Source organism: Rhinoraja longicauda, chromosome 7 (assembly GCF_053455715.1).
Source record: "Rhinoraja longicauda isolate Sanriku21f chromosome 7, sRhiLon1.1, whole genome shotgun sequence".
Taxonomy (NCBI): Eukaryota; Metazoa; Chordata; class Chondrichthyes; order Rajiformes; family Arhynchobatidae; genus Rhinoraja; species Rhinoraja longicauda.
The window spans coordinates 2,934,256-2,957,850 of NC_135959.1; the positions used below are offsets into that span (position 1 = coordinate 2,934,256).

General features: G+C 47.4%; 1 protein-coding gene across 1 annotated transcript in view; it reads left to right on the forward strand.

Annotated features, from left to right (window-relative positions):
• Positions 1–23,595, forward strand: part of rsf1a (remodeling and spacing factor 1a) — a 73,761-nt gene that overhangs the window by 44,623 nt on the left and 5,543 nt on the right. Inside the window, exons 6-14 of the mRNA XM_078401975.1 lie at positions 1–61; positions 2,428–2,613; positions 6,581–6,685; positions 7,541–7,620; positions 11,919–11,973; positions 15,891–15,976; positions 17,637–17,704; positions 18,005–18,212; positions 19,923–20,107. The exon at positions 1–61 is cut by the window's left edge and continues 1,420 nt beyond it. Coding sequence (XP_078258101.1) covers positions 1–61; positions 2,428–2,613; positions 6,581–6,685; positions 7,541–7,620; positions 11,919–11,973; positions 15,891–15,976; positions 17,637–17,704; positions 18,005–18,212; positions 19,923–20,107 — 1,034 coding nt within the window. The remainder of the gene's footprint in view (positions 62–2,427; positions 2,614–6,580; positions 6,686–7,540; positions 7,621–11,918; positions 11,974–15,890; positions 15,977–17,636; positions 17,705–18,004; positions 18,213–19,922; positions 20,108–23,595) is intronic.

Consider the following 23,595-nt stretch of genomic DNA (forward strand, 5'->3'; position numbering starts at 1 on the left):
AAATAAAGATGAGAACCAGGGCAAAGTGGAGAAAGATTCCTCGCTGTCAAGAGGAACAAAGGTATAGTTTCCCAAACACAAGTGACTTTGTGTGTGCTTTTATTCATATTGAGATTAGAACTAATGAGCAAACGCCTGATACAAAACTCAAACCTTTCTTAATAGATCCAGACTTTGGATAGACTGATAGATTTTAGAGTCTTGTGTTCAGTTTTTGGAAAGCAGTTGTCAAATTGGAAAGGGCGCTGAGAAAATCTGCAAGGATGTTGCCAGGACCCGAGGGCCTGAGCTATAGGGAGAGGAAGGCAGTGGAGGCCAATTCTCTGAATGCATTCAAGAGAGAGCTAGATAGAGCTCTTAAGGATAGCGGAGTCAGGGGGTATGGGGAGAAGGCAGGAACGGGGTACTGATTGAGAATGATCAGCCATGATCACATTGAATGGCGGTGCTGGCTCAAAGGGCCGAATGGCCTCCTCCTGCACCTATTGTCTATTGTCTATTATAGTCTATTGACTCTATTCCTTGGAGCGCAGGAGGATGAGGGGAGATCTTATAGAGGTGTACAAAATCATGAGAGGAATAGATCGGGTAGACACACAGGGTCTCATGCCCAGAGTAGGGGAATCGAGAACCAGAGGACATAGGTTTAAGGTGGGGGGAGGGGGATTTAATAAGAAGCCAAGGGTTCACTTTTTTACACAAAGGGTGGAAAATCCTTTTTCCACTTGCCCTGGCCATCAGCAGCGCCCGCGCAGCAATACCTCCGTGTTCGACGTCACAATGGGAACCTAACGGGTCCGCGCCTGCGTAGTTGGGGCTCCTTGATCTAATACTTACGCAAGATGGCCGCCGGATCCGCGAGCGTGCTCAAAGGGCACTGGTTGTCTGCCGGGGCTTCATCCCGCTCAAAGCAACGGCCGTCGCCGTCGAGCTGCTGCTGCAGGTGAGGTTTGCACTCAACGGGCCCACGGGTCGCTCTGGACCCAGCGATGGCTGCCCGGGGCCAGGGTGAGTGGCTACCTCTCTCCCCTCGCACGCCCTCGGCCCCCAGGGGACTCTCCCCGGCAAGGGGTCCATGGGTCGACAGTTGGGGGAGGGTTGCCAGGAGAGGTTTGGATCCAATGGGGGTTGCAGGAGAGGGTTGGGCCCAACGGGTCCACGCCCGTCTAGTAAGGGCTAAACGCAGGCAGGTGGGACTGTGCAGATGGAGCATGTCAGTTGGCGTGGGCAAGTTGGGCCGAAGGGCCTGTTTCCACACTGCATGAGTCCATGAGATCTTGAAGGAAGGTATTGCCAGACTAAGGCATAAATGTTGAATAGTGTCCTACAGCTCTGAAACAAGCCCTTTGGTCCACCATGTCCGCGCTTGACGAAATGATTAGATGTTGTGGTAATATCTGCTGCCAGCACTCCTTGGGCATTGCAGCCCAGATTCCAACCATCATGTGGATCATAGTCATAGACCTGCCCAGCACAGAAACAGGTCTTTCGGCCTACCTTGTCCAGGCTGAACAAGTTGGCTTTCTGGGCTTGTCCTATTTGTCCGTATGTGGCCCATCTCTCTCAAAACCCTTCCTATCCATATTTACACCAATGTCTTTTGAAAATCAAAATAGTATTTGGTTTTCTTGCTTCTTCTGGCAGCTCATTCCAGATACGGACTACCCTTTGAGCGAAAATGTTGCCCAAGGTCCCTAGTCATAGAGCATGGAAACAAGCCCTTGGGCCCAACTTTCCCATGCCAGCCAAGGTACCGACCTGCTCGTGTCTGGCAGAAGGTACAGAATGTTGAAAGCCCGCACCACCAGACTCGGGAACAGCTTCTTCCCCAGTGTTATCAGACTTCTGAACAGTCCTTCCATAAACTAGGGCATTGTCCGATTCAGCTCTACCCCGTTCCGTACATCGGACGTCTGAAGAAATGATGCACTACGAAGCTGAGAACTGTGTTCTCTCCATTGTCCATGAGGTTAGCTTGATTGTATCTATGTTAAGGTCTCAAGATTTCAAGATCAATTTATTGTCACGTGTACCAATTAAGGTGCAGTGTAATTTGAGTTGCCATACAGCCATACTAAGTGAAAAGCAACAAGACACACAGCCACATAAAGTAAAATTTAACATAAACATCCACCCCAGCGGATTCCACATTCCTCACTGTGATGGAAGGTAATAAAGTTCAACCATCTTCCTCTTTGTTCACCCACGGTCGGGGCTGTTGAACCGTCCGCAGTCGCCGCTGCCGACTGTCCGAGACCCTCGCGTCGGGGCGATCGAAACTCCCGCGTCGGGGGGGGTTGAAAGAAAACTGTGGTGTGTGATTTGTTTGGATAGTTTGCGAAGCGTAGCATTTCACTGTACCTCGGGACATGCGGCAATAATAAACCTAAACCTCCTGCTGCTCTGTGTTTGTTGTTATCCTTACAGCGCAAGGCTAAAGCCAATCGGAGAGTCAGGTGGACCAAATCAAGGGGCAGGCGTAGACAGGAGGAGTCGAGTGAGGAGAGTGAGAGCGAGCAAGATGACGAGGAAGCAGATGAAGCCAAGGAAGGAAAGCCAGCAGAAGATGATGAGCCCTGTAAAAAATGTGGCCTGTCAAACCATCCTGAACTGGTAGGCACCAATTGTCAACAAGCGGGTTACTTTCTTGCTGATTTTTGTCTTCGTTTTCTTCCAAGATTGTATTTTCAGAAAGATGTATTTCTAACAAAGGGTGGCATGTTGGCCAAGCAGGTAGAAATGCTGCCTCCCAGTGCCAGGTCCCGGGTTCAATCCTGACCTCGGGTGCTGTCTGTGTGGAGTTTGCACGCTCTTCCTGTGACCGCGTGAGTTTCCTCCGGGTGCTCCGGTTTCCTCCCACATCCCGAAGAAGTGCAAGTTGGTAGGTTACATTGCCATCTGTAAATTACCTCTAATGTATTGGGAGTGGATGAGAAAGTGGGATAACGTAGAGGTAGTGTGAATAGGTGATTGATGGTCAGCATGGACTCAGTGGGCCGAAGGGCCTATTTCCATGTTGTATCTCTAAACTAAACTAAACACAATGTAGTACAGATTTGTAATTCATTATTAATTAGAATAAAAGTACTCCCAATCTTTAGATCGTGCCAGTTTAATAATTGTAGTGGGCTTGTGTTCTGCTATAAACAACTTGCCTATTTGTTAGTTGTAAAAGGAATGTAATAAAAAGCAACAAAAAAAATCAGATGCTAGCCTCTGAAATGGAGCAATAAAATGCTGGAAATAGCCAGGAGGTCAAACCGCATCTGTGGAGAGATAGTGTGGTGAAAGATTACTGACCTGAAATTAACTTAATTCAAAAGGTTTCAAGATTAATTTATTGTCACATGTACCAATTAAGGTACAGTGAAATTTGAGTTACCAGTTACGCTAGTATGTAGATATAGCAAGTAATTAAGAAATCTAGAAGTCTGAAGAAGACCCGAAACGTCACTAATTCCTTCTCTCCAGAGACGCTGCCTGACCCGCTGAGTTACTCCAGCACTCTGTGAAACGTCACCTATCCATGTTCTCCACAGATGCTGCCAGTCCCGCTGAGTTACTCCAGCATTTTATGTCTTGTCTTTGGTGTAAACCAGCATTTGCAGCTCCTTCCTACACAAAAGTGTTATCATTTATTCATCGAAGGTATTTATTTCACAAGATGCTGGAGTAACTCAGCGGGTCAGGCAGCATCTCAGGAGTGAAGGAATGGGTGACGTTTCGGGTCGAGACCCTTCTTCAGAGCCGAAACGTCACCCATTCCTTCTCTCCTGAGATGCTGCCTGACCTGCTGAGTTACTCCAGCATTTTGTGAAATAAATACCTTCGATTTGTACCGGCATCTGCAGTTATTTTCTCACACATTATTTATTCATCCATTTTCTCGAGGGACGCTGCCTGACCCGCTGAGTTACTCCAGCTTTTTCTATTTATCTTTGGAACAAACCAGCATCGGCAGTATTATAGACAATAGACAATAGGTGCAGGAGGAGGCCATTCGGCCCTTCGAGCCAGCACCACCATTCAATGTGATCATGGCTGATCATTCTCAATCAGTACCCCGTTCCTGCCTTCTCCCCATACCCCCTGACTCCGCTATCCTTAAGAGCTCTATCTAGTTCTCTCTTGAATGTATTCAGAGAATTGGCCTCCACTGCCTTCTGAGGCAGAGAATTCCACAGATTCACAACTCTCTGACTGAAAAAGTTTTTCCTCATCTCCGTTCTAAATGGCCTACCCCTTATTCTTAAACTGTGGCCCCTTGTTCTGGACTCCCCAACATTGGGAACATTTTTCCTGCATCTAGCTTGTCCAGTCCTTTTATAATTTTATGTTTCTATAAGATCCCCTCTCATCCTTCTAAACTCCAGTGAATACAAGCCTCTGCAGTTATTTTCCTGCCTCTGATTGCAAGCGTAATTAAATACAGAAGTAAAGAGGTTATGCTTTCTTGTGGGGGCTATTGACAAGGCCACACCAGAGCTCAGTGGACTACATTGCTTTCCTTGTTCAGAGAAAAACAACACGTTGAAAGCAGTTGGGGCAAGTAACATAGCTGAGGGGACGAGTGGCTTCCCCCACTTCAACTTGAATTGAATTAAATAAATGTTATTAGCCAAGTATGTGCACATACGAGGAATGTGCCTTGGTGCTCCGCTCGCAAGTAACAACACGAACAATTAAGAATAAAATATAGAGCATTAAACCCATTAAGAATAAAACATTATAGTTTAAACATATGAAGAATGAAATAAAATACCAGATCAAAAGGAGGCTACAGACTTTTGTCTGTTGAGTAGAGCTACTGCTCGTGTCCGGCTGTGGCTGTTTTGACAGTCCGGACTCGCCTTCCAGAGGGAAGTGCCTCAAAGAGTTTGTGGCCAGGGTGAGAGGGGTCAGAGATGATCCCTTTCACCTTGATATGTTTTGTGTATAATCTGGGGTGTAACAGTGCATAAGGTAGTAAGGAATTGTAGAATTAGGCCGTTCGGCCCGTCGAGTCTACCCCGCCATTCAATCGTGGCTGATCTATCTCTTCCTCCTAACCCCGTTCTCCTGCCTTCTCCCCATGACCTCTGACACCTGTCAACCGTCACCATGTACATCTCAAAATGGTTTTAATGGTTTAAAGGATTTTAAGACCTTGCAAAACCTTGAGGAGCAATTTCTTCAGTCAGAGGGTGGTGAATCTGTGGAATTCGTTGCCACAGAAGGCTGTGGAGGCCAAGTCAATGGATATTTTTAAGGCAGAGATAGATAGATTCTTGATTAAAGGTGTCGGGGGTTATGGGGAGAAGGCTCCCATCACTTATGAAGAAGTGATTTTCTTTGTGTTAGGAAAATAACTGCAGATGCTGGTTCAAATTGAAGGTAGACACAAAATGCTGGAGTCACTCAGCGGGTCGGGCAGCATCTCAGGAGAGAAGGAATGGGTGACGTTTCGGGTCGAGACCCTTCTTCAGACTGATGTCAGGGGAGGGGGCGGGACCCGCAGAGTCCACGCCGACCAGCGATCACCTGTACACTCACTCTATCCGACACCCTAGGGAAACTTTACAAAAGGCAATTAACCTACAAACCTGCGCATCTTTGGAATGCTCTTAAGGATAGCGGAGTCAGGGGGTATGGGGAGAAGGCAGGAACGGGGTACTGATTGAGAATGATCAGCCATGATCACATTGAATGGCGGTGCGTACAGGCTCGAAGGGCCGAATGGCCTCCTCCTGCACCTATTGTCTATAATGTGGGAGGAAGTGCACCCGGTCACAGGGAGAAGGTACAAACTCCGTACAGACAGTATCCAGCGCAGGATGGAACCCGGGTCCGTGGCGCTGTAAGGCAGCAACTCTACTGCTGTGCCACCCCAATAGTTTCAGGTGGTGGGAAGGTATGATGGCTTCCTCTTGATTGCTAAATAGTTTTCTTCAAGTAATGATCTTCACCGAGTGAAATAGATCATGTGAGAGGAGCAGAATTAGGCAATTCGACCCGTCCACTCCGCCATTCAATCATGGCTGATCTATCTCTTCCTCCTAACCCCATTCTCCTGCTTTCTCCCCATAACCCTTGACACCCGTACTAACCAAGAATCTGTCTGTCTCTGCCTTAAATATATCCGCTCGCTTGGCCTCCACAGCCGTCTGTGGCAAAGAATTCCACAGATTCACCGCCCTCTGACTAAAGAAATTCCTCCTCATCTCCTTCCTAAAAGAACGTCCTTTAATTCTGATGCTATGACCTCTGGTCCTAGACTCTCTCACTAGTGGAAACATCCACTCTATCCAGGCCTTTCACTAGTCTATGTGTTTCAATGAGTTCCCCCGTCATTCTTCTAAACTCCAGCGAGTGCCGTCAAACGCTCATCATCTAGGGATCAGTTTCCTTGATGTCTCACACTCGCAGTCTACGCTTGCAGTACCGAGTCGGGGGGTGTGTGTGTGTGTGTGTGTGTGTCTCGGAAGGAAAGCAGGTGTTGGTGTCAGCATGTGCCGGCTTCTCGGTGGGTGTGGGAGGTGCTGTTGGAAGACTGGCAGTGACTGTAGCGATGCCGATTAATAGTGATCTTTCTTTTTCCAAGATCCTTTTGTGTGACTCGTGCGACAGTGGCTATCACACGGCATGCCTTCGGCCTCCTCTGATGACGATCCCCGATGGTGAATGGTTCTGCCCTCCTTGCCAGCATGTAAGCATTTCCCACTGCGTCAGGGAGAGGAGTTGGAATTTGCATGATGCCTCCATTCTCTCCGTAGCAATGTGACATTTTACAGTTAGCACGGTTTCTCTTAATTCTGTGAAACGTCACCTATCCACTTTCTCCAGAGATGCTGCCTGACCCGCTGAGTTACTCCAACACTCTGTGAAACGTCACCTATCCATGTTCTCCAGAGACGCTGCCTGACCCGCTGAGTTACTCCAGCACTTGGTTGGGCTTTTTTGAGTGGTGGGCAGATTGGAGGAGGAATTTCTTTAGTCAGAGGGAGGTCAAGTCAATGGATATTCTTAAGGCAGAGACAGATAGATTCTTGATTAGTACGGGTGTCAGGGGTTGTGGGGTGAAGGCAGGAGAATGGGGTTCGGAGGGAGAGATAGATCAGCCATGATTGAATGGTGGAGTAGACTTGATGGGCCGAATGGGTGGGGGGTGGGGAGAGGGGAGGGAGGAAGCGGGAGATGGGGGGGAGCTGGAGATGGGGTGGGGCAAGAGATGGGCGGGAAGCGGGGGAGGGGGGGCCGAGTGGGAGACGGGGTGGTGCAGGAGACGAGGCTCGCACGTCTCCAGCTGGGTTCCCGGTTCCACACGTAGTGGAGAATCAAGCCTGCTATCAAGGTGTGGCCGTGGCTTACTGGGAGCTTCTCACTACAAATATAACAGTCATGGAAAGTGTTGAGTTGATTGTCACATGTGCCGAGGTACAGTGAAATGCTTTTGTTGCGTGTTAGTGTTGTTGACCAATTGCCATTCATTGCTAAATGGGGGTTGAATGTATGACTGCAATTAAAACTCATTTCTTTTTACATTCATTCTCATTGCCTGCAGAAACTTCTATGCGACAAACTAGAAGAACAGTTGCAAAACATAGATATGATGATAAAAAAGAAGGAAAGAGCAGAGAGAAGGTAACAAAATAAAATCCAGCCTGCATTTTTGAGACATGCAAGCAATTTTACTTGTGCTGTTGTTCCAATTCAAAATCGGGTGAGGCAATTTACCACAGTCTGTGTGGAATTTACACTGGTGTTCCTCGTTCTCTAATCTTCCCTTATTTCACTCATTCCTACCTTTTTGGTTTTGAAACTGCTGTGGCTCTTTGGTTTGGTCAAGAGTCAAGTTAAGAGTGGTTTATTTTCTAGTTTAGTTTGGAGATACAGCGTGGAATCAGGCCCTTCGGCCCACCAATTCCGTGCTGATTCCCGCACACTAACGCTTCACTGCGCCCATTAGGGACAATTTACATTTATACCAAGCCCATTAAAGTACAAACCTGCACGTCTTTGGAGTGTGGGAGGAAACCAGAGATCCTGGAGAAAACCCACGCAGGTCACGGGGAGAACGTACAAACTCTGTATAGACAGCGCCCGTGGTCGGGATGGAACCCGGGTCTCTGGCGCTGTGAGGCAGCAACTCTACCACTGCTCCACCTTGTGGTGGGAGTTGGATGTGGGAGCGGTAAAGAAACTGGATGAGCTTGTGTCTGGAGTTGAAATCTGGAGCTCATAAACAGTTTGGCACTGGGACAGAAGGACACAAAGTGCCGGAGTAACTCACGGAGTCTGGCAGCATCTCTGGAGAACATGGATAGTGACGTATGGGGTCAGGACCCTTCTTCAGATCTTAGTCTCCCGTTATCCAGAGATGCTGCCTGGCTCACTGAATTACTTCAAAGCTTTGTGTGCTTTTGTGCAAGCCAACATCTGCAGTAACTTGCTTCTCCATGGAATAGGGAACAGGCCTTTCTGGTAAACCTCTTAGGCAACCTCTCCTAAGCCTCCACATCCTTCTTGTAATCGGGTGACCAGAACTGCACACAAAACTACAGCCTAACCAAAGTACTTTAGAAGACAGACACAAATGCTGGGAGTAACTCAGCGGGACAGGCAGCATCTCTGGAGAGAAGGAATGGGTGACGTTTCGTGTCGAGACCCTTCGTCTGAAGAAGGGCCCCAAACCGAAACGTCACCCATTCCGTCTCAATACAATACAATACATCTTTATTGTCATTGTACAGGGGTACAACGAGATTGGGAATGCGCCTCCCATATGATGCAATAATTTAATTAGCTAATATTAATTTAAACAACCCAATGAAAGAAATTGTAACAGTTTTAAAACAGAATAAAGTGCAAGTAGATCTGTGCCGGATCACTGTGCGATGTGACCATCCGGCTCAGCAGGACTGGTTCATAGCAGCTATGGCCCTGGGGATGAAGCTGTTCCTGAGTCTGGAGGTGCTGGCGTAGAAGGCCTTGTATCGTCTGCCCGATGGAAGGAGTTCAAACAGACTGTTGCAGGGGTGTGAAAAGCCTTTGTGGATGCTGGTGGCTTTTCTGAGGCATCGTGTGTTGTAGATGCCCTCCAAGGCTGGTAGCTGTGTTCCGATGGTCCTCTGAGCTCTATGGACTACCCGCTTCTCCACAGACATGCTGCCTGACCCGCTGAGTTACTCCCAGCATTTCGTGTCTGTCTTCGGTGTAAACCAGGATCTGCAGTTGCTTCCTGCACAAAGTTATAGACCTGTGGCATAACTTGAGCCTTATACGCATATGCCCCAACCTAAGAAGGCAAGCATACCATACGCCTTCTTCACCACCCTCTCAATTTGTGTTGCCACTTTCACGGAGCTGCGATCTAGAGCCTGAGGGAGAATCAGCTGAGGGTCTTTATGTTAATTGTTTACTATGTCAATGCAGTGGTTTTAGTTTAGTTTACTTTAGAGATACAGCGTGGAAACAGGCCCACCGAGTCCGCACCGGCCATCGATCGCCGCACACTAACACTCCCACAGACAGCGCCCGTAGTCAGGATCGAGCCCGGGTCTCCGGAGGTGCTAGCGCTGTAAGGCAGCAGTTCTACCGCTGTGCCACCGTGCCACAACGTTTCTGAGCTGTTTTATTATTTACCAGCAGCCTGTACTCCTATCCCATTACTAACGATGAAGACTGTATGAACAAGTCGATGTTTAAAAATATACATTCTCTGAATTGTAAAGGCTAAAAGAACAGGCTGTTAAAACTCCAACAAATAACAAAATGCAGTAAACATAATGACTTGGCTTCCCCATGGGAGCCAGTGTCTCCGACTCATGTGAACGGGGCCTGTCCCACCTGCACTAGGTTTAACTTGGCACAGATTCCCAGCCTGAGAGTTGCCAGACCTTCTGAGGTTGTGCTACTGTGGATGCCAGTGCTGAAGCTGGCACTTCCATGGTGTGTGTGTGTGTAAGAAGGAACTGCAGATGCTGGTTTAGTCATGCCATAAGTGATAGGAGTAGAATTAGGCTATTCGGCCCATCAAGTCTGCTCCGCCATTCAATCATGGCTGATCTACCCCTCCCTCCTAACCCCATTCTCCTGCCTTCTCCCCTTAACCTCTGACACCTGTACCGCTGCACGGTGGCGCAGCGGTAGAGTTGCCGCCTTACAGCGAATGCAGCGCCGGAGACTCGGGTTCAATCCTGACTACGGGCGCCGTCTGTACGGTGTTTGTACGTTCTCCCCGTGACCTGCGTGGGTTTTCTCCAAGATCTTCAGTTTCCTCCCACACTCCAAAGACGTACAGGATTGCAGGTTAATTGGCTGGGCAAATGTAAACATTGTCCCTAGTGGGTGTAGGATAGTGTTAATGTGCGGGGATCGCTGGGCGGCGCGGACCCGGTGGGCCGAAGGGCCTGTGTCTGCGCTGTATCTCTAAATCTAAATCTAAAAATCTAATAAAGAATTTACCTATCTCTGCCTTAACAATATCCACTGACTTGGCCTCCACAGCCTTCTGTGGCAAAGGATTCCACAGATTCACCACCCTCTGACTAAAGAAATTTCTCCTCATCTCCTACCTGAAAGAACGTCTTTTAATTCTGAGGCTGTGACCTCTAGTCCTAGACTCTCCCACTAGTGGAAACATCCTCTCCACATCCACTCTGTCCAGGCCTTTCATTCTGCTGTACGTTTCAATGAGGTCCCCCCTCATTCTTCTAAACGCCATCGAGTACAATCCAACAGTACAGTTTAAACCGAAGATAGACGTAAAAAGCTGGAGTAAAGCCGTGTACCTCCTTTGAAGCAGTAGCATTACACAATTATCTACCCCTTTTGTATTTGGAAAAAAAAATAGTCACTGTGACTCCACAGAGTGCTGGGAGCAAATAATCATACAAGTCGCCGTGGTAGAGTTGCTGCTTTACAGCACCAGAGACACGGGATCGCTACTGACTACGGGTGCAGTCTGCACGCAGTTTGTACATTCTCCCCGTGACTGCGTGGGTTTTCTCTGGGTGCTCTGGTTTTCTCCCACACTCCAAAGACGTGCGGGTTTGTAGATTAATTGGCTGTTGTAAATTGTCCTGGGGTGGGGGGCTGTAGGGTAGTGCGAGCTTAGAAACATAGAAAATAGGTGCAGGAGTAGGCCATTCGGCCCTTCGAGCCTGCACCGCCATTCAATATGATCATGGCTGATCATCCAACTCAGTAACCTGTACCTGCCTTCTCTCCATACCCCCTGACCCCTTTAGCCACAAGGGCCACATCTAACTCCCTCTTAAATATAGCCAATGAACTGGCCTCAACTACCTTCTGTGGCAGAGAATTCCACAGACTCACCACTCTCTGTGTGAAGAAATGTTTTCTTATCTCGGTCCTAAAAGACTTCCCCCTTATCCTTAAGCTGTGACCCCTGGTTCTGGACTTCCCCAACATCGGGAACAATCTTCCCGCATCCAGCCTCTCCAACCCCTTAAGAATTTTATATGTTTCTATAAGATCCCCCCCTCAGTCTTCTAAATTCCAGCGAGTACAAGCCTAGTCTATCCAGTCTTTCTTCATATGAAAGTCCTGCCATCCCAGGGATCAATCTGGTGAACCTTCTCTGTACTCCCTCTAAGGCTAGAATGTTTTTCCAAGTACATTCCAAGTAAAGGGTGATCAATGGCTGGCTGGCGCTGTCATGTTGTGTCTGTTTCCACGGTGTTTCTCTAAACTAAAGTAAAGTAACTTTAATGCTTTGGGGTAAAATACTTGCAGTTTTTGCAATGTTTCTGCAGACCTTTTTCAAATGCTAAACATTCCATTCCTTTAAGTCCTTCCAAACTTGGTATTGTCCTTCGGTGATTTATTTTTATTTTTTAAACATAGTTTACGAAATGTTGATCTGAACTGGATTGTAATGTGAAAGAATGCTAAAATTGATGCACTTTCCATTCCAGGAAAGAGAGGTTGGCATTTGTGGGAATAAATGTTGAAAATATCATTACTCCAAAAGTAAGTATATCTGAAGTACGGAAAGACCTGGTGTTATTTCCAAAATATATGCATTGCTTTGTACTTGGGAAAATATTGCATGTGTTTATTGCATTTGCTTTCTGAGATAGAATCTTGAGTTGTGACAGGTTGATAGGGGAAAAAAAAGACACACAATCTTAATATTATGGAGTGATCAAACTTTAACTTGAAGAAAACTTGAGCATTTACCTCAGGAGTCACCGTTCAACGAAGCACGCGTTTAATGACAACAAAGCCAATGGAATGTTGGCCTTCATAACAAGAGGAGTTGAGTATAGGAGCAAAGAGATCCTTCTGCAGTTGTACAGGGCCCTAGTGAGACCGCACCTGGAGTACTGTGTGCAGTTTTGGTCTCCAAATTTGAGGAAGGATATTCTTGCTAATGAGGGCGTGCAGCGTAGGTTTACTAGGTTAATTCCCGGAATGGCGGTACTGTCGTATGTTGAAAGACTGGAGCGACTAGGATTGTATACACTGGAATTTAAGAAGGATGAGAGGAGATCTTATCGAAACGTATAAGATTATTAAGGGGTTGGACACGTTAGAGGCAGGAAACATGTTCCCCATGTTGGGGGAGTCCAGAACAAGGGGCCACAGTTTAAGAATAAGGGGTAGGCCATTTAGAACTGTGAGTAAGAAAAACTTTTTCAGTCAGAGTTGTGAATCTGTGGAATTCTCTGCCTCAGAAGGCAGTGGAGGCCAATTCTCTGAATGCATTCAAGAGAGAGCTAGATAGAGCTCTTAAGGATAGCGGAGTCAGTGGGTATGGGGAGAAGGCAGGAACGGGGTACTGATTGAGAATGATCAGCCATGATCACTTTGAATGGCGGTGCTGGCTCGAAGGACCGAATGGCTTCCTCCTGCACCTATTGTCTATTGTCCATTGAACACAGAAGTATTAGATCAAAATGGCGATGTTTATTTTATGGGGTATGTGTACGAAATACAGCCAAAACGGTACACGTTAGCGCAACAATGTGAACGAAACTTGATACTGCACACCGCAGGCGAATGGTGAGTAAGGTGCCCCTAAAATTGTTGCGCTATCTTGTACCGTTTTGGCTGTATTTCGTGGACATACATGAGATTTTCAGTAATATATATATAGATAACAACATTTAAACGACACGAGCAGGTATGCAGTGACTAGTGGGGTGTCGCAAGGCTCGGTGCTGGGACTCCAGTTGTTTACAATATGTATTAACGATTTAGACGAGGGAATTAAATTGTGACATCTCCAAGTCAAGTTTGCGGATGACACAAAGCTGGGTGGCAGTGTGAGCTGCGATGAAGATGCTCGGAGGCTGCAGGATGACACGGACGGGTTGGGTGAGTTGGCAGAAGCATGGCAGATGCAGTATGTGGATAAATGTGAGGTTATCCGCTCTGGTGGCAAGAACAGGAAGGCAGATTATTATGTAAATGGTGTCAAATTAGGAAAAGGGGAGGTGCAACGAGACCTGGGTGTGCTTGTACATCAGTCACTGAAAGGAAGCATGCAGGTACAGCATGCAGTGAAGAAAGCTAATGGCATGTTGGCCTTCATTGCGAGAGGATTTGAATATAGGAGCAAGGAGGTCCTACTGCAGTTGGATAGGGCCCTGGTGAGACCGCAACTGGAGTATTGTGTGCAATTTTGGTCTCCTAATTTGTGGAAGGATATTATTGCTATTGAGGGTGTGCGGCGTAGGTTCACCAGGTTAATTCCCGGGATGACGGGACTGACATATGACGAAGGAATGGGTCGTCTGGGCTTGTGTTCACTGGAATTTAGAAGGATGAGAGGAGATCTTATGGAAACATATAAAATTCTTAAACGATTAGACAGGCTAGATGCAGGAAAAATGTTCCCGATGTTGGGGGGAGTCCAGAACCAGGGGTCATAGTATAGACAATAGACAATAGACAATAGGTGCAGGAGTAGGCCATTCAGCCCTTCGAGCCAGCACCGCCATTCAATGCGATCATGGCTGAGGGGTCGGCCATTTAGGACTGAGATGAGGAAAAACATTTTCACCCAGAGAGTTGTGAATCTGTGGAATTGGACAGAAGGCAGTGGAGGCCAATTCACTGGATGTTTTCAAGAGAGAGTTAGATTTAGCTCAGGGCTAACGGAATCAAGAAATATGGGGAAAAAGCAGGAACGGGATACTAGATTTTGGATGATCAGCCATGATCATATTGAATAGCGGTGCTGGCTCGAAGGGCCGAATAGCCTCCTACTGCACCTATTTTTCGATGTTTCTATAAGAATAGGAAATGTTTAGAGACAATAGACAATAGGTGCAGGAGTAGGCCATTCGGCCCTTCGAGCCAGCACCGACCGCCATTCAATGTGATCATGGCTGATTATCCACAATCAGTACCCCGTTCCTGCCTTCTCCCCATACCCCCTGACTCCGCTATGTTTAAGAGCTCTATCTAACTCTCTCTTGAAAGCATCCAAAGAATTGGCCTCCACCGCCTTCTGAGGCAGAGTTCCACAGATTTACAACTCTCAGAGTGAAAAAGGTTTTCCTCATCTCCGTTCTAAATGGCCTTCCCCTTATTCTTAAACTGTGGCCCCTGGTTATGGACTCCCCCAACATTCGGAACATGTTTCCTGCCTCTAGCGTGTCCAATCCCTTAATAATCTTATATGTTTCAATAAGATCCCCTCTCATCCGTCTAAATTCCAGTGTATACAAGCCTAGTCGCTCCAGTCTTTCAACATATGACAGTCCCGCCATTCTGGGAACTAACCTAGTGAGCCGACGCTGAACGCCCTCAATAGCAAGAATGTCCTTCCTCAAATTTGGAAGAATATGGGCCAAACGCTGGCTTTTGGGATTAGCATAAATGGGACATCTTGGTCGGCATGGACATGTTGGGCTGAAGGGCCGGTTTCAGTGCTATATAACTCAATTAAAAAACTTTGTGTCTGAATTCTGAAGTTTAAAGGTTAAAGAAAAAAGTTTAAGTATTACTCACAGTGCGCAAATGGTCAGATGAAGGAGAGGGATTTAATTTTGACTTAAACTTAAACAGTTAACAGGAACAAGAACATTTTCTTATTGACATTCTGTTTATTTTCTGGGTTCATCCAAAATGGTTAGTAGATGATGATATAGCTACATAACTCTTTAAAAAAAAGATTAGTAGCTCCCGGGGGAAAATGAATACAGCACCCGAAACAGGCCCTTCGGCCCAACTTGCCAATGCTGGCCAAGGTGCTCCATCTACACTCTCCACGCCCACTCTATTTAGGCATATCAATTTAGGATTATAAATGGGTGGTTGAGGGCTGGCACAGCACAGACGATGGGCCAAAGGGCCATGCTGTATGCGTAGGCGAATAAAAAGATGTCTGGTCTGGACAAGTTCAGGCTTGTCTGAAATGTTTATTAGCTTGCTGATGCTTGCAGCCCAGACTGACTAGGAGAGGGAGGGATGTAATAAAAATGAACTGCAGAAGCTGGTTTATACCAAAGATAGCACAAAATGCTGGAGTCACTTAGCAGCTCAGGCAGCATCCTTGGCGAAAATGGATAGGCGATGTTTCCGGTCGGGTCTGAAGAAGGCTCCCGACTGGAAACGTCACCTATCCATGTTCTCCTGACCCACTGACTTACTCCAGGGAAGGAGGGGAGGGGGGGGGGGATTCGTGTCAGGATGGGATTGGGTGGTGAGGGGGTTGGAGAAGAAATTGATTGGGGGGGAGTTGAAGGACAAAGGAAATGCTCTGAAGAAAGGCCTCTGGTTTACGTTATTCCAGTGGAGGAAGATGCTGCCGTCCACGGCTGGCAAGGGCCATAAATCTGGTGTCAACGACGCAAATGGATTTTCATGCCAGTCGCGTTTTGTGTGACCAACATAAAAACTCATTCCTGCTCGATGTTTATTTTTACTTCTCTCAGGAATTAGTACCAGAAGAACCGGAAATAAAAGACCTAAGATCCTTGGAAAGGCGATCCGGAAGAACAAGGAGATCCATTAATTATAGGTACAGTTTCCAATGCTTGTCCAAACGTCATTTAACGTGTTAAATATCGTATCATCATATATCATATCAATAAAGTATCATCATGGCTACAGTTCTAAGTATCGTTATAGGTACAGTTTTTGATGCTTGTGCAAACGTCATTTAACGCAGAGTGTTAAATATCGTATCATCGTATATTATATTAATAAAGTTAGATAGAGCTTTAGGGGCTAGCGGAATCAAGGGATATGGGGAGAAGGCAGGCACGGGTTACTGATTGTGGATGATCAGCCATGATCACAATGAATGGCGGTGCTGGCTCGAAGGGCCAAATGGCCTGCTCCTGCACCTATTTTCTATGTTTCTATCGCCATCAGTGTTTGGAGGAGCTGATGGCAGGGGTATATCTGCCTATTTCCCACCTGGTAACTCCATTCTGTACCACAAAATTGAGTGATCTCAGAGTCTGTCCCTGATTCGTGTCGATTAAGGGCGACACAGTGGTGCAGCGGTAGAGTTGCTGCCTTCCAGCGCCAGTCAACCGGGTTTGATCCTGACCTTATGTGCCGTCTGTACAGAGTTTGTACGTTCACCTGGTGACCGCGTGGGCTTTCTCCGGGTGCTCCCACACTCCAAAGACGTGCAGGTTTGTAAGGTAATTGGCTTCAGTTGAAAATCGTTCCTAGTGTCATCGGGTCATAAGGAATAGAATTGGGCCATTCGGCCCGCTATTCAACCATGGCTGTTCTATCGCTCCATCCTAACCCCATTTTCCGGCCTGCTCCCCATAACCTCTGACACCCGTACTAATCAAGAATCTATCTATCTCTGCCGTAAAAATATCCATTGGCCTCCACAGCCTTCTGTGTTAATGAATTCCACAGATCCACCACTCACTGACTAAAGAAACTCCTCCTCATCTCCTTCCTAAAGGAACGTCCTTTAATTCTGACGCTGTGACCTCAAATTAGGAGACCAAACCTGCACACAATACTCCAGATGATGTCCTTGCTATTGAGGCAGTGCATATTAAAATGTGACTTAAGGGTCTTTTCTTATTTCAGTGAGTGCATGGTGTAGCTGATATAGATTTCTTTGCTTAGTTTAGTTTAGAGATAAAGCGCGGAAACAGGTCCTTCGGCCCACCGATCCCGCACCGACCAGCGATCCCCACGCATTAACACTGTTCTATACACAATAGGGGCGATTTACACTTATACCAAACCAATTAACCTACAAACCTGCACGTCTTTGGAGCGTGGGAGGAAACCAAAGATCTCGGAGAAAAGCCACGCAGGTCACGGGGAGAGAACGTACAAACTCTTGTTTGTACCTGTGTACCTGTACACTAACAGTATCCTACACTTACTAGGGATAATGTATAATTATTCCAAGCCTATGAACCCTCAGACCTGCACATCTTTGAAGTGTGGTGGGGAAACTGGAGCACCCCGAGAAAACCCACGCAGGTCACGGGGAGAACGTACAAACTCCGTATAGACAGCACCCGTAGTCGGGATCGAACCCGGGTCTCTGGCGCTGCAAGTGCCGTGAGGCGGCAACTCTAACGCTGCGCCACCGTGCCGCACTTTGCTCTCGTAGCCTGAAACGTTGCTGGGTAGCGCTGCGGATTTACGGACGGGTCAGACGTTGAGCTTCAGTGCAAGCCTTTCTTCTGCAGGTTCGATGAATTTGATGACGCGATCGATGAAGCAATCCATGAAGACATACAGGAGGCAGAGGGCAAAGGTCAGTACCAGGTTCACTCTTTGAAAGTCTTTCACGTTTAAATTTACTGTGCAGATACAGCGGACGAGTCAGCAGTCGTGTGTCGGGTTACGGGGGAAAAGCAGGAGAATGTCATTGTTCTATCTGGGACATATGGCAATAAAACACTCTTGACTCTTGACACCTTCAATTTGAATTTATTTCTTGTTATGGCCAAAGGAAACCCCTTACCCAACCCCTACAAGCAGTAGAGAGCTTACCGTCATTCAGAGACATGTAACCAATCCTCGTGTATTTATTTCCCTTCCACCTTTTGTGCAGGTGCTGGACGAGGCAAAGACATGGCCAACATCACTGGACAGTCGCTTGGGAAAGATATCTCCACTATCCTCGCAGAGGCCAAGGACAGCAAGCGGCCGTTACGCGAAGCCACCTGCAGGCGCAAGAAAAGGCGAAGACTGAATGACCTGGACAGCGACAGCACGCTTGAGGACGAGGAGAGCGAGGAGGAGTTCAAGATCAGTGAAAGGTGAAGCACATACTCCACAGACAGCCCACGGTGCAGTTGTGTCGGAAGGAACTGCAGACGCTGGTTTAAATCGAAGTTAGACACAAAATGCTGGAGTAACTCAGCGGGACGGGCAGCGTCTCCGGAGAGAAGGAATGGGTGACGTTTCGGGTCGAGGCCCTTCTTCTCGACCCATTCCTTTCACTCCAGAGATGCTGCCCGCCCCGCTGAGTTGCTCCAGCGTTTTGTGTCTTCAGAGGCACAGCTAGTAGAGCTACTGCCTCGCAGCGCCGAAAAACCGTGTTCGCTCCTGACCTCATGCGCTGTCTGCGCTCTCGGTGACCGCATGGGCTTCTTCCAGGTCATAGATTGATACCGTGTGGAAACATGCCCCTTCGGCCCGACTTGCCCACATGTCCCAGCTGCACTAGTCCCACCTGCCAGCATTGGGAGCCGGGCGCTCCGCTTTCTTCCCACATTCCAAAGACTTGCGGGTTTGCGCGTTAATTGGCCGACTGTAAATTGCCCCATGGTGTGTAGGGAGTGGATGGGGAAAGTGGGATAACATAGAACTAGTGTGAACGGGTGATAGATGATCGGCATGGACTCGGTGGGCTGAAGGGCCTGTTTCTATCGACTCAATTTGAATTAATCCCCCCTGGATGGAAAGCTCAAATATTTACTTCTCTCCAGCTTAATTACTTCTATTGATCTGACATCAACTACCCATTGGGGCAGAGAATTCCAGAGATTCATCGCCCTCCTCAACATTGTCCAATTATTATTTTATTCTTTGAGTTCCTCCAAATTTGAGGAAGGATATTCTTGCTATTGAGGGCGTGCAGCGTAGGTTTACTAGGTTAATTCCCGGAATGGCGGGACTGTCATATGTTGAAAGACTGGAGCGACCAGGCTTGTATACACTGGAATTTAGAAGGATAAGAGGGGACCTTATTGAAACGTATAAGAATATTAAGTGGTTGGACACGTTAGAGGCAGGAAAAATGTTCCTAATGTTGGGGGAGCCCAGAACCAGGAGCCACAGTTTAAGAATAAGGGGTAGGCCATTTAGAACAGAGATGAGGAAAAACCTTTTCAGTCAGAGAGTTGTAAATCTGTGGAATTCTCTGCCTCGGAAGGCAGTGGAGGCCAATTCTCTGAATGCATTCAAGAGAGAGCTAGGTAGAGCTCTTAAGGATAGCGGAGTCAGGGGGTATGGGGAGAAGGCAGGAACGGGGTACTGATTGAGAATGATCAGCCATGATCACAATGAATGGTGGTGCTGGTTCGAGGGGCCGAATGGCCTCCTCCTGCAACTATTGTCTATTGATTTTGGTTGATTGATTGAATGAATGAAAACGGGTCCTTCGGCCCACTGAGTGAGTCCACGCGGAAACAGGCCCTTCGGCCCACCGGGTCCGCGCCGCCCAGCGATCCCCGCACACTAACACTATCCTACACACACTAGGGACAATTTTTACATTTACCCAGTCAATTAACCTACAAACCTGCACGTCTTTGGAGCGTGGGAGGAAACCGAAGATCTCGGAGAAAACCCACGCAGGTCACGGGGAGAACGTACAAACTCCGTACAGACAGCGCCCATAGTCGGGATCGAACCCGAGTCTCCGGCGCTGCATTCGCTGTAAGGCGGCAACTCTACCGCCGCGCCACCGTGCCGTCTCGTTAATGTAAAGGGACCTCATTTTTAAATCGCTTTGCATTCAGCAGTGAGGAAGAGTTTGAGATCTCTGAGCGAGACAGCGAAGCAGACCCTGCGTCAAACGACGAGGATGGTTTCAACATCCCGCGGCGAGGAAGACATCAGAAATACATCGAGCCCATGAGGCGGAGCCGGAGGTTACGGGGAAGAGATGTCAAGCAGTATTCAGACGAGGAAGAAGAGGAACGAGCAGGTGCGCAATGTCCCTTTTCCCCCTCCCTTCAAGTTATGTGAAGTTGCTTTATGTGTGGGAAGGAACTGCAGATGCTGGTTTCAACCGAAGATCGACACAAGCAGCTGGAGTAACTCAGCGGGTCAGGCAGCGTCTCTGGAGAACATGGATAGGTGACGTTTCACAGAGTGCTGGAGTAACTCAGCGGGTCAGGCAGCGTCTCTGGAGAACATGGATAGGTGACGTTTCACAGAGTGCTGGAGTAACTCAGCGGGTCAGGCAGCATCTGTGGAGAACATGGATAGGTGACGTTTCACAGAGTGCTGGAGTAACTCAGCGGGTCAGGCAGCATCTCTGGAGAACATGGATAGGTGACGTTTCACAGAGTGCTGGAGTAACTCAGCGGGTCAGGCAGCATCTCTGGAGAACATGGATAGGTGTCGTTTCACAGAGTGCTGGAGTAACTCAGCGGGTCAGGCAGCGTCACCCATTCCTCTTCTCCAGACATGCTGCCTGTCCCGCTGAGTTACTTCAGCTTTTTGTGTGTAAAGTGTGAGGCCGAATTGAAAGACAGAGATAGACACAAAGTGCTGGAGTAACTCAGCGGGTCAGGCAGCATCTGTGGAGGGCAAGGATGGGTGACTTTTCGGGTCAGGGTCCTTCTTCAGACAGACATTAAGAGAGCTTCATCTATGACATTAAGGCATGCCAAAAGGCTTTACAGCAAAATTAATTATTTTCTAAAGTGCCTGAATCCAAGCCATTTTGCAAACAATTCATTATCCAATATCCTTGCAAGTAGACACAGAAAACTGCCGATGCTGGAGTCTTGTAGCAAGAAAACTTACAGTGCTGGAGTAACTCAGCAAGTCAGGTGGCATCTATGGAGTACAAGTGATGTTTCCTGATCCAAAGCGTCACCTATCCACGTTCTCCAGAGATGCTGCCTGACCCGCTGAGTTACTCCAGCACTCTGTGAAACGTCACCTATCCACGTTCTCCAGAGATGCTGCCTGACCGGCTGAGTTACTCAAGCACTCTGTGACACTTGCAACTATTCTGTCCCTGGAGTCTTTATGATCTAATTTCTTAATTGATGACAATCTGTGCCCTTTGTTGAGCAAGACAATTAGGAATCTTAATTGCACAGTTTTTATTTTTTACCTCGGGTGCCAAGTGCCAATGCTTTTCCCAGCTGACATTAGCCTGTTCCAGTGAGATTGAATGTCTGATGTATTATATAGGCTGCATAATTCATACATTTACGCAATGTCTAGCTGTGGTCTCTTGTGAAATCCTTTAGTTGTAAGAAAAAGATTAAACATTTTGAAAAACAGAGTGTGTAATTGAGTTCTAGGTGATTGTGATTTGACAGCCTATCAGTGGAAAGTTTAGACACAAAGAACAAGAAGGTGCTGGTTTATATATAAAGACACAACTATTTATCTGCTAGATCTATCTAGATCTACTATCTACCTCATTGGAGACCCTCGGATTTTGTTTGATCAGACTTTATCTTACACTAAACGTTATTCCCTTTATCCTGTATCTGTACATTGTGAACTGCTCAATTGTAATTATTTATCGTCTTTCCGCTGACTGGTTAGCAAAGACTTTTTCACCCAGAGAGTTGTGAATTTGTGGAATTCTCTGTCACAGAGGGCAGTGGAGGCCAATTCACTGGATGAATTTAAAAGAGAGTTCGATAAAGCTCTAGGGGCTAGCGGAATCAAGGGATATGGGGAGAAGGCAGGCACGGGTTACTGAATGTGGATGATCAGCCATGATCACAGTGAATGGCGGTGCTGGCTGGGAGGGCCAAATGGCCTCCTCCTGCACCTATTTTCTATGTTTCTTCAGATTGAGAGGCAGGGGAGAGGGAAACCAGAGATAAAGAAGGTAAGGTGTGACAATGAGCAATCAAAGGGGATGAATGACCAAGGAAAATGTAGAATCGATCATTGTTAGCTTGGAGAAAGTTTAGAATAAGCAATTAAGAATGGGCAATTTAGAATAAGCAATTAAGTTTAGACTTTTAAACTTTAAAGCGATACAGCGCGGTAACAGGGCCTTCGGCCCACCGCGTCCGCGCCGACCAGCGATCCCCGCACACTAACACTATCCGACATTGTAGCGACAGTTTACCGAAGCCAATTAACCTACCAACTTGTACGTCTTTGGAGTGTGGGAGGAAACCGGAGTACCTGGAGAAAACCCACGCAGTCGCTGGGAGAATGTACCAACTCCGTACAGACAGCACCCGTAGTCAGGATCGAACCCGGGTCTCTGATCTACGCCACTTGCCTGGCGGGTTTGAACGCGGAAGGAGGCCAGGGCACCCGGAGGAAACCCACGTGGTCCCGGAGAATGTGCTAACAATGAATCGCGGTGATGGCTCACGAGGATAGGACCAGTCCATGTCCCTGGAGCTATGATCCAAGGACACATTTAAATCCCGCTATGGCACACTACAATACTTACATGGTGTGACCACTGGTATCATTTGTGGTCCAATGAAACACAATGTCATACACAGATTTTTACAAGTTACAGGAGTAAAATGATGCCATTAGGCCCATCGAGTCTACTCCGCCATTCAATCATGGCTAATCTCTGCCTCCTAATTCTATTTTCCTACTGTCTCCCCATCACCCTTGACACCCATTCTAATCAAGAATCTGTCTATCTCTGCCTTAAAAATATCCACTGTCTTTGCCTCCACAGTCCTCTGTGGTAATGAGTTCCACAGATTAACTCCCCCCTTTGACTAAAGAAGATCCTCCTCACCTCCTTTCTAAAAGAGTGCCCTTTAATTCTGAGGCTGTGACCTCTAGTCCTAGACTCTCCCACTAGTGGAAACATCCTCTCCACATCCACTCTATCCAGGCCGCTCACTATTCTGTAAGTTTCAATGATGTCCCCCCTGAACCTTCCAAACTCCAGCGAGTACAGACCCATGAACACTGGGCCGAAGGGTTTATTTTCATAAGTCTTGGGAGTACAATGAGGCCTTTTGGCCCATTGAGTCTGCTCCGCCATTCAATCATGTCTGATCTATCTTTCCCGCTCAACTCCATTCTCCTGCCTTCACCCAATAACCCCAGATACCCGTACTAATCAAGAATCTGTCAATCTCAGCCTTAAAAATACCCAATGGCAGCCTCCATTGTCGTTTGTGGCAGTGAATTCCACAGATTCACCACCCTCTGACTGAAGAAATGCCTCCTCATCTCCTTTCTAAATGTATGTCCTTTTATTCTGAGGCTGTGGCTCTGGTCTTAGATTCTCCCTCTAGCGGAAACATCCTCTCCACTCTATCCAGGCCTTTCACTGTTCGGTAAGTTTCAATGAGGTCCCCCCTCATCCTTCTAAACTCCAGCGAGTACAGGCCCAGAGCCTTCAAAGTCTGAGTGGCACAGTGGTAAGGCTGATGGAGCCGCTGCCTCACAGCGCTAGAGAACGGGTTCAATCCTGACCACGGGTGCTGCCCTTCAGACTAAAGAAGGGTC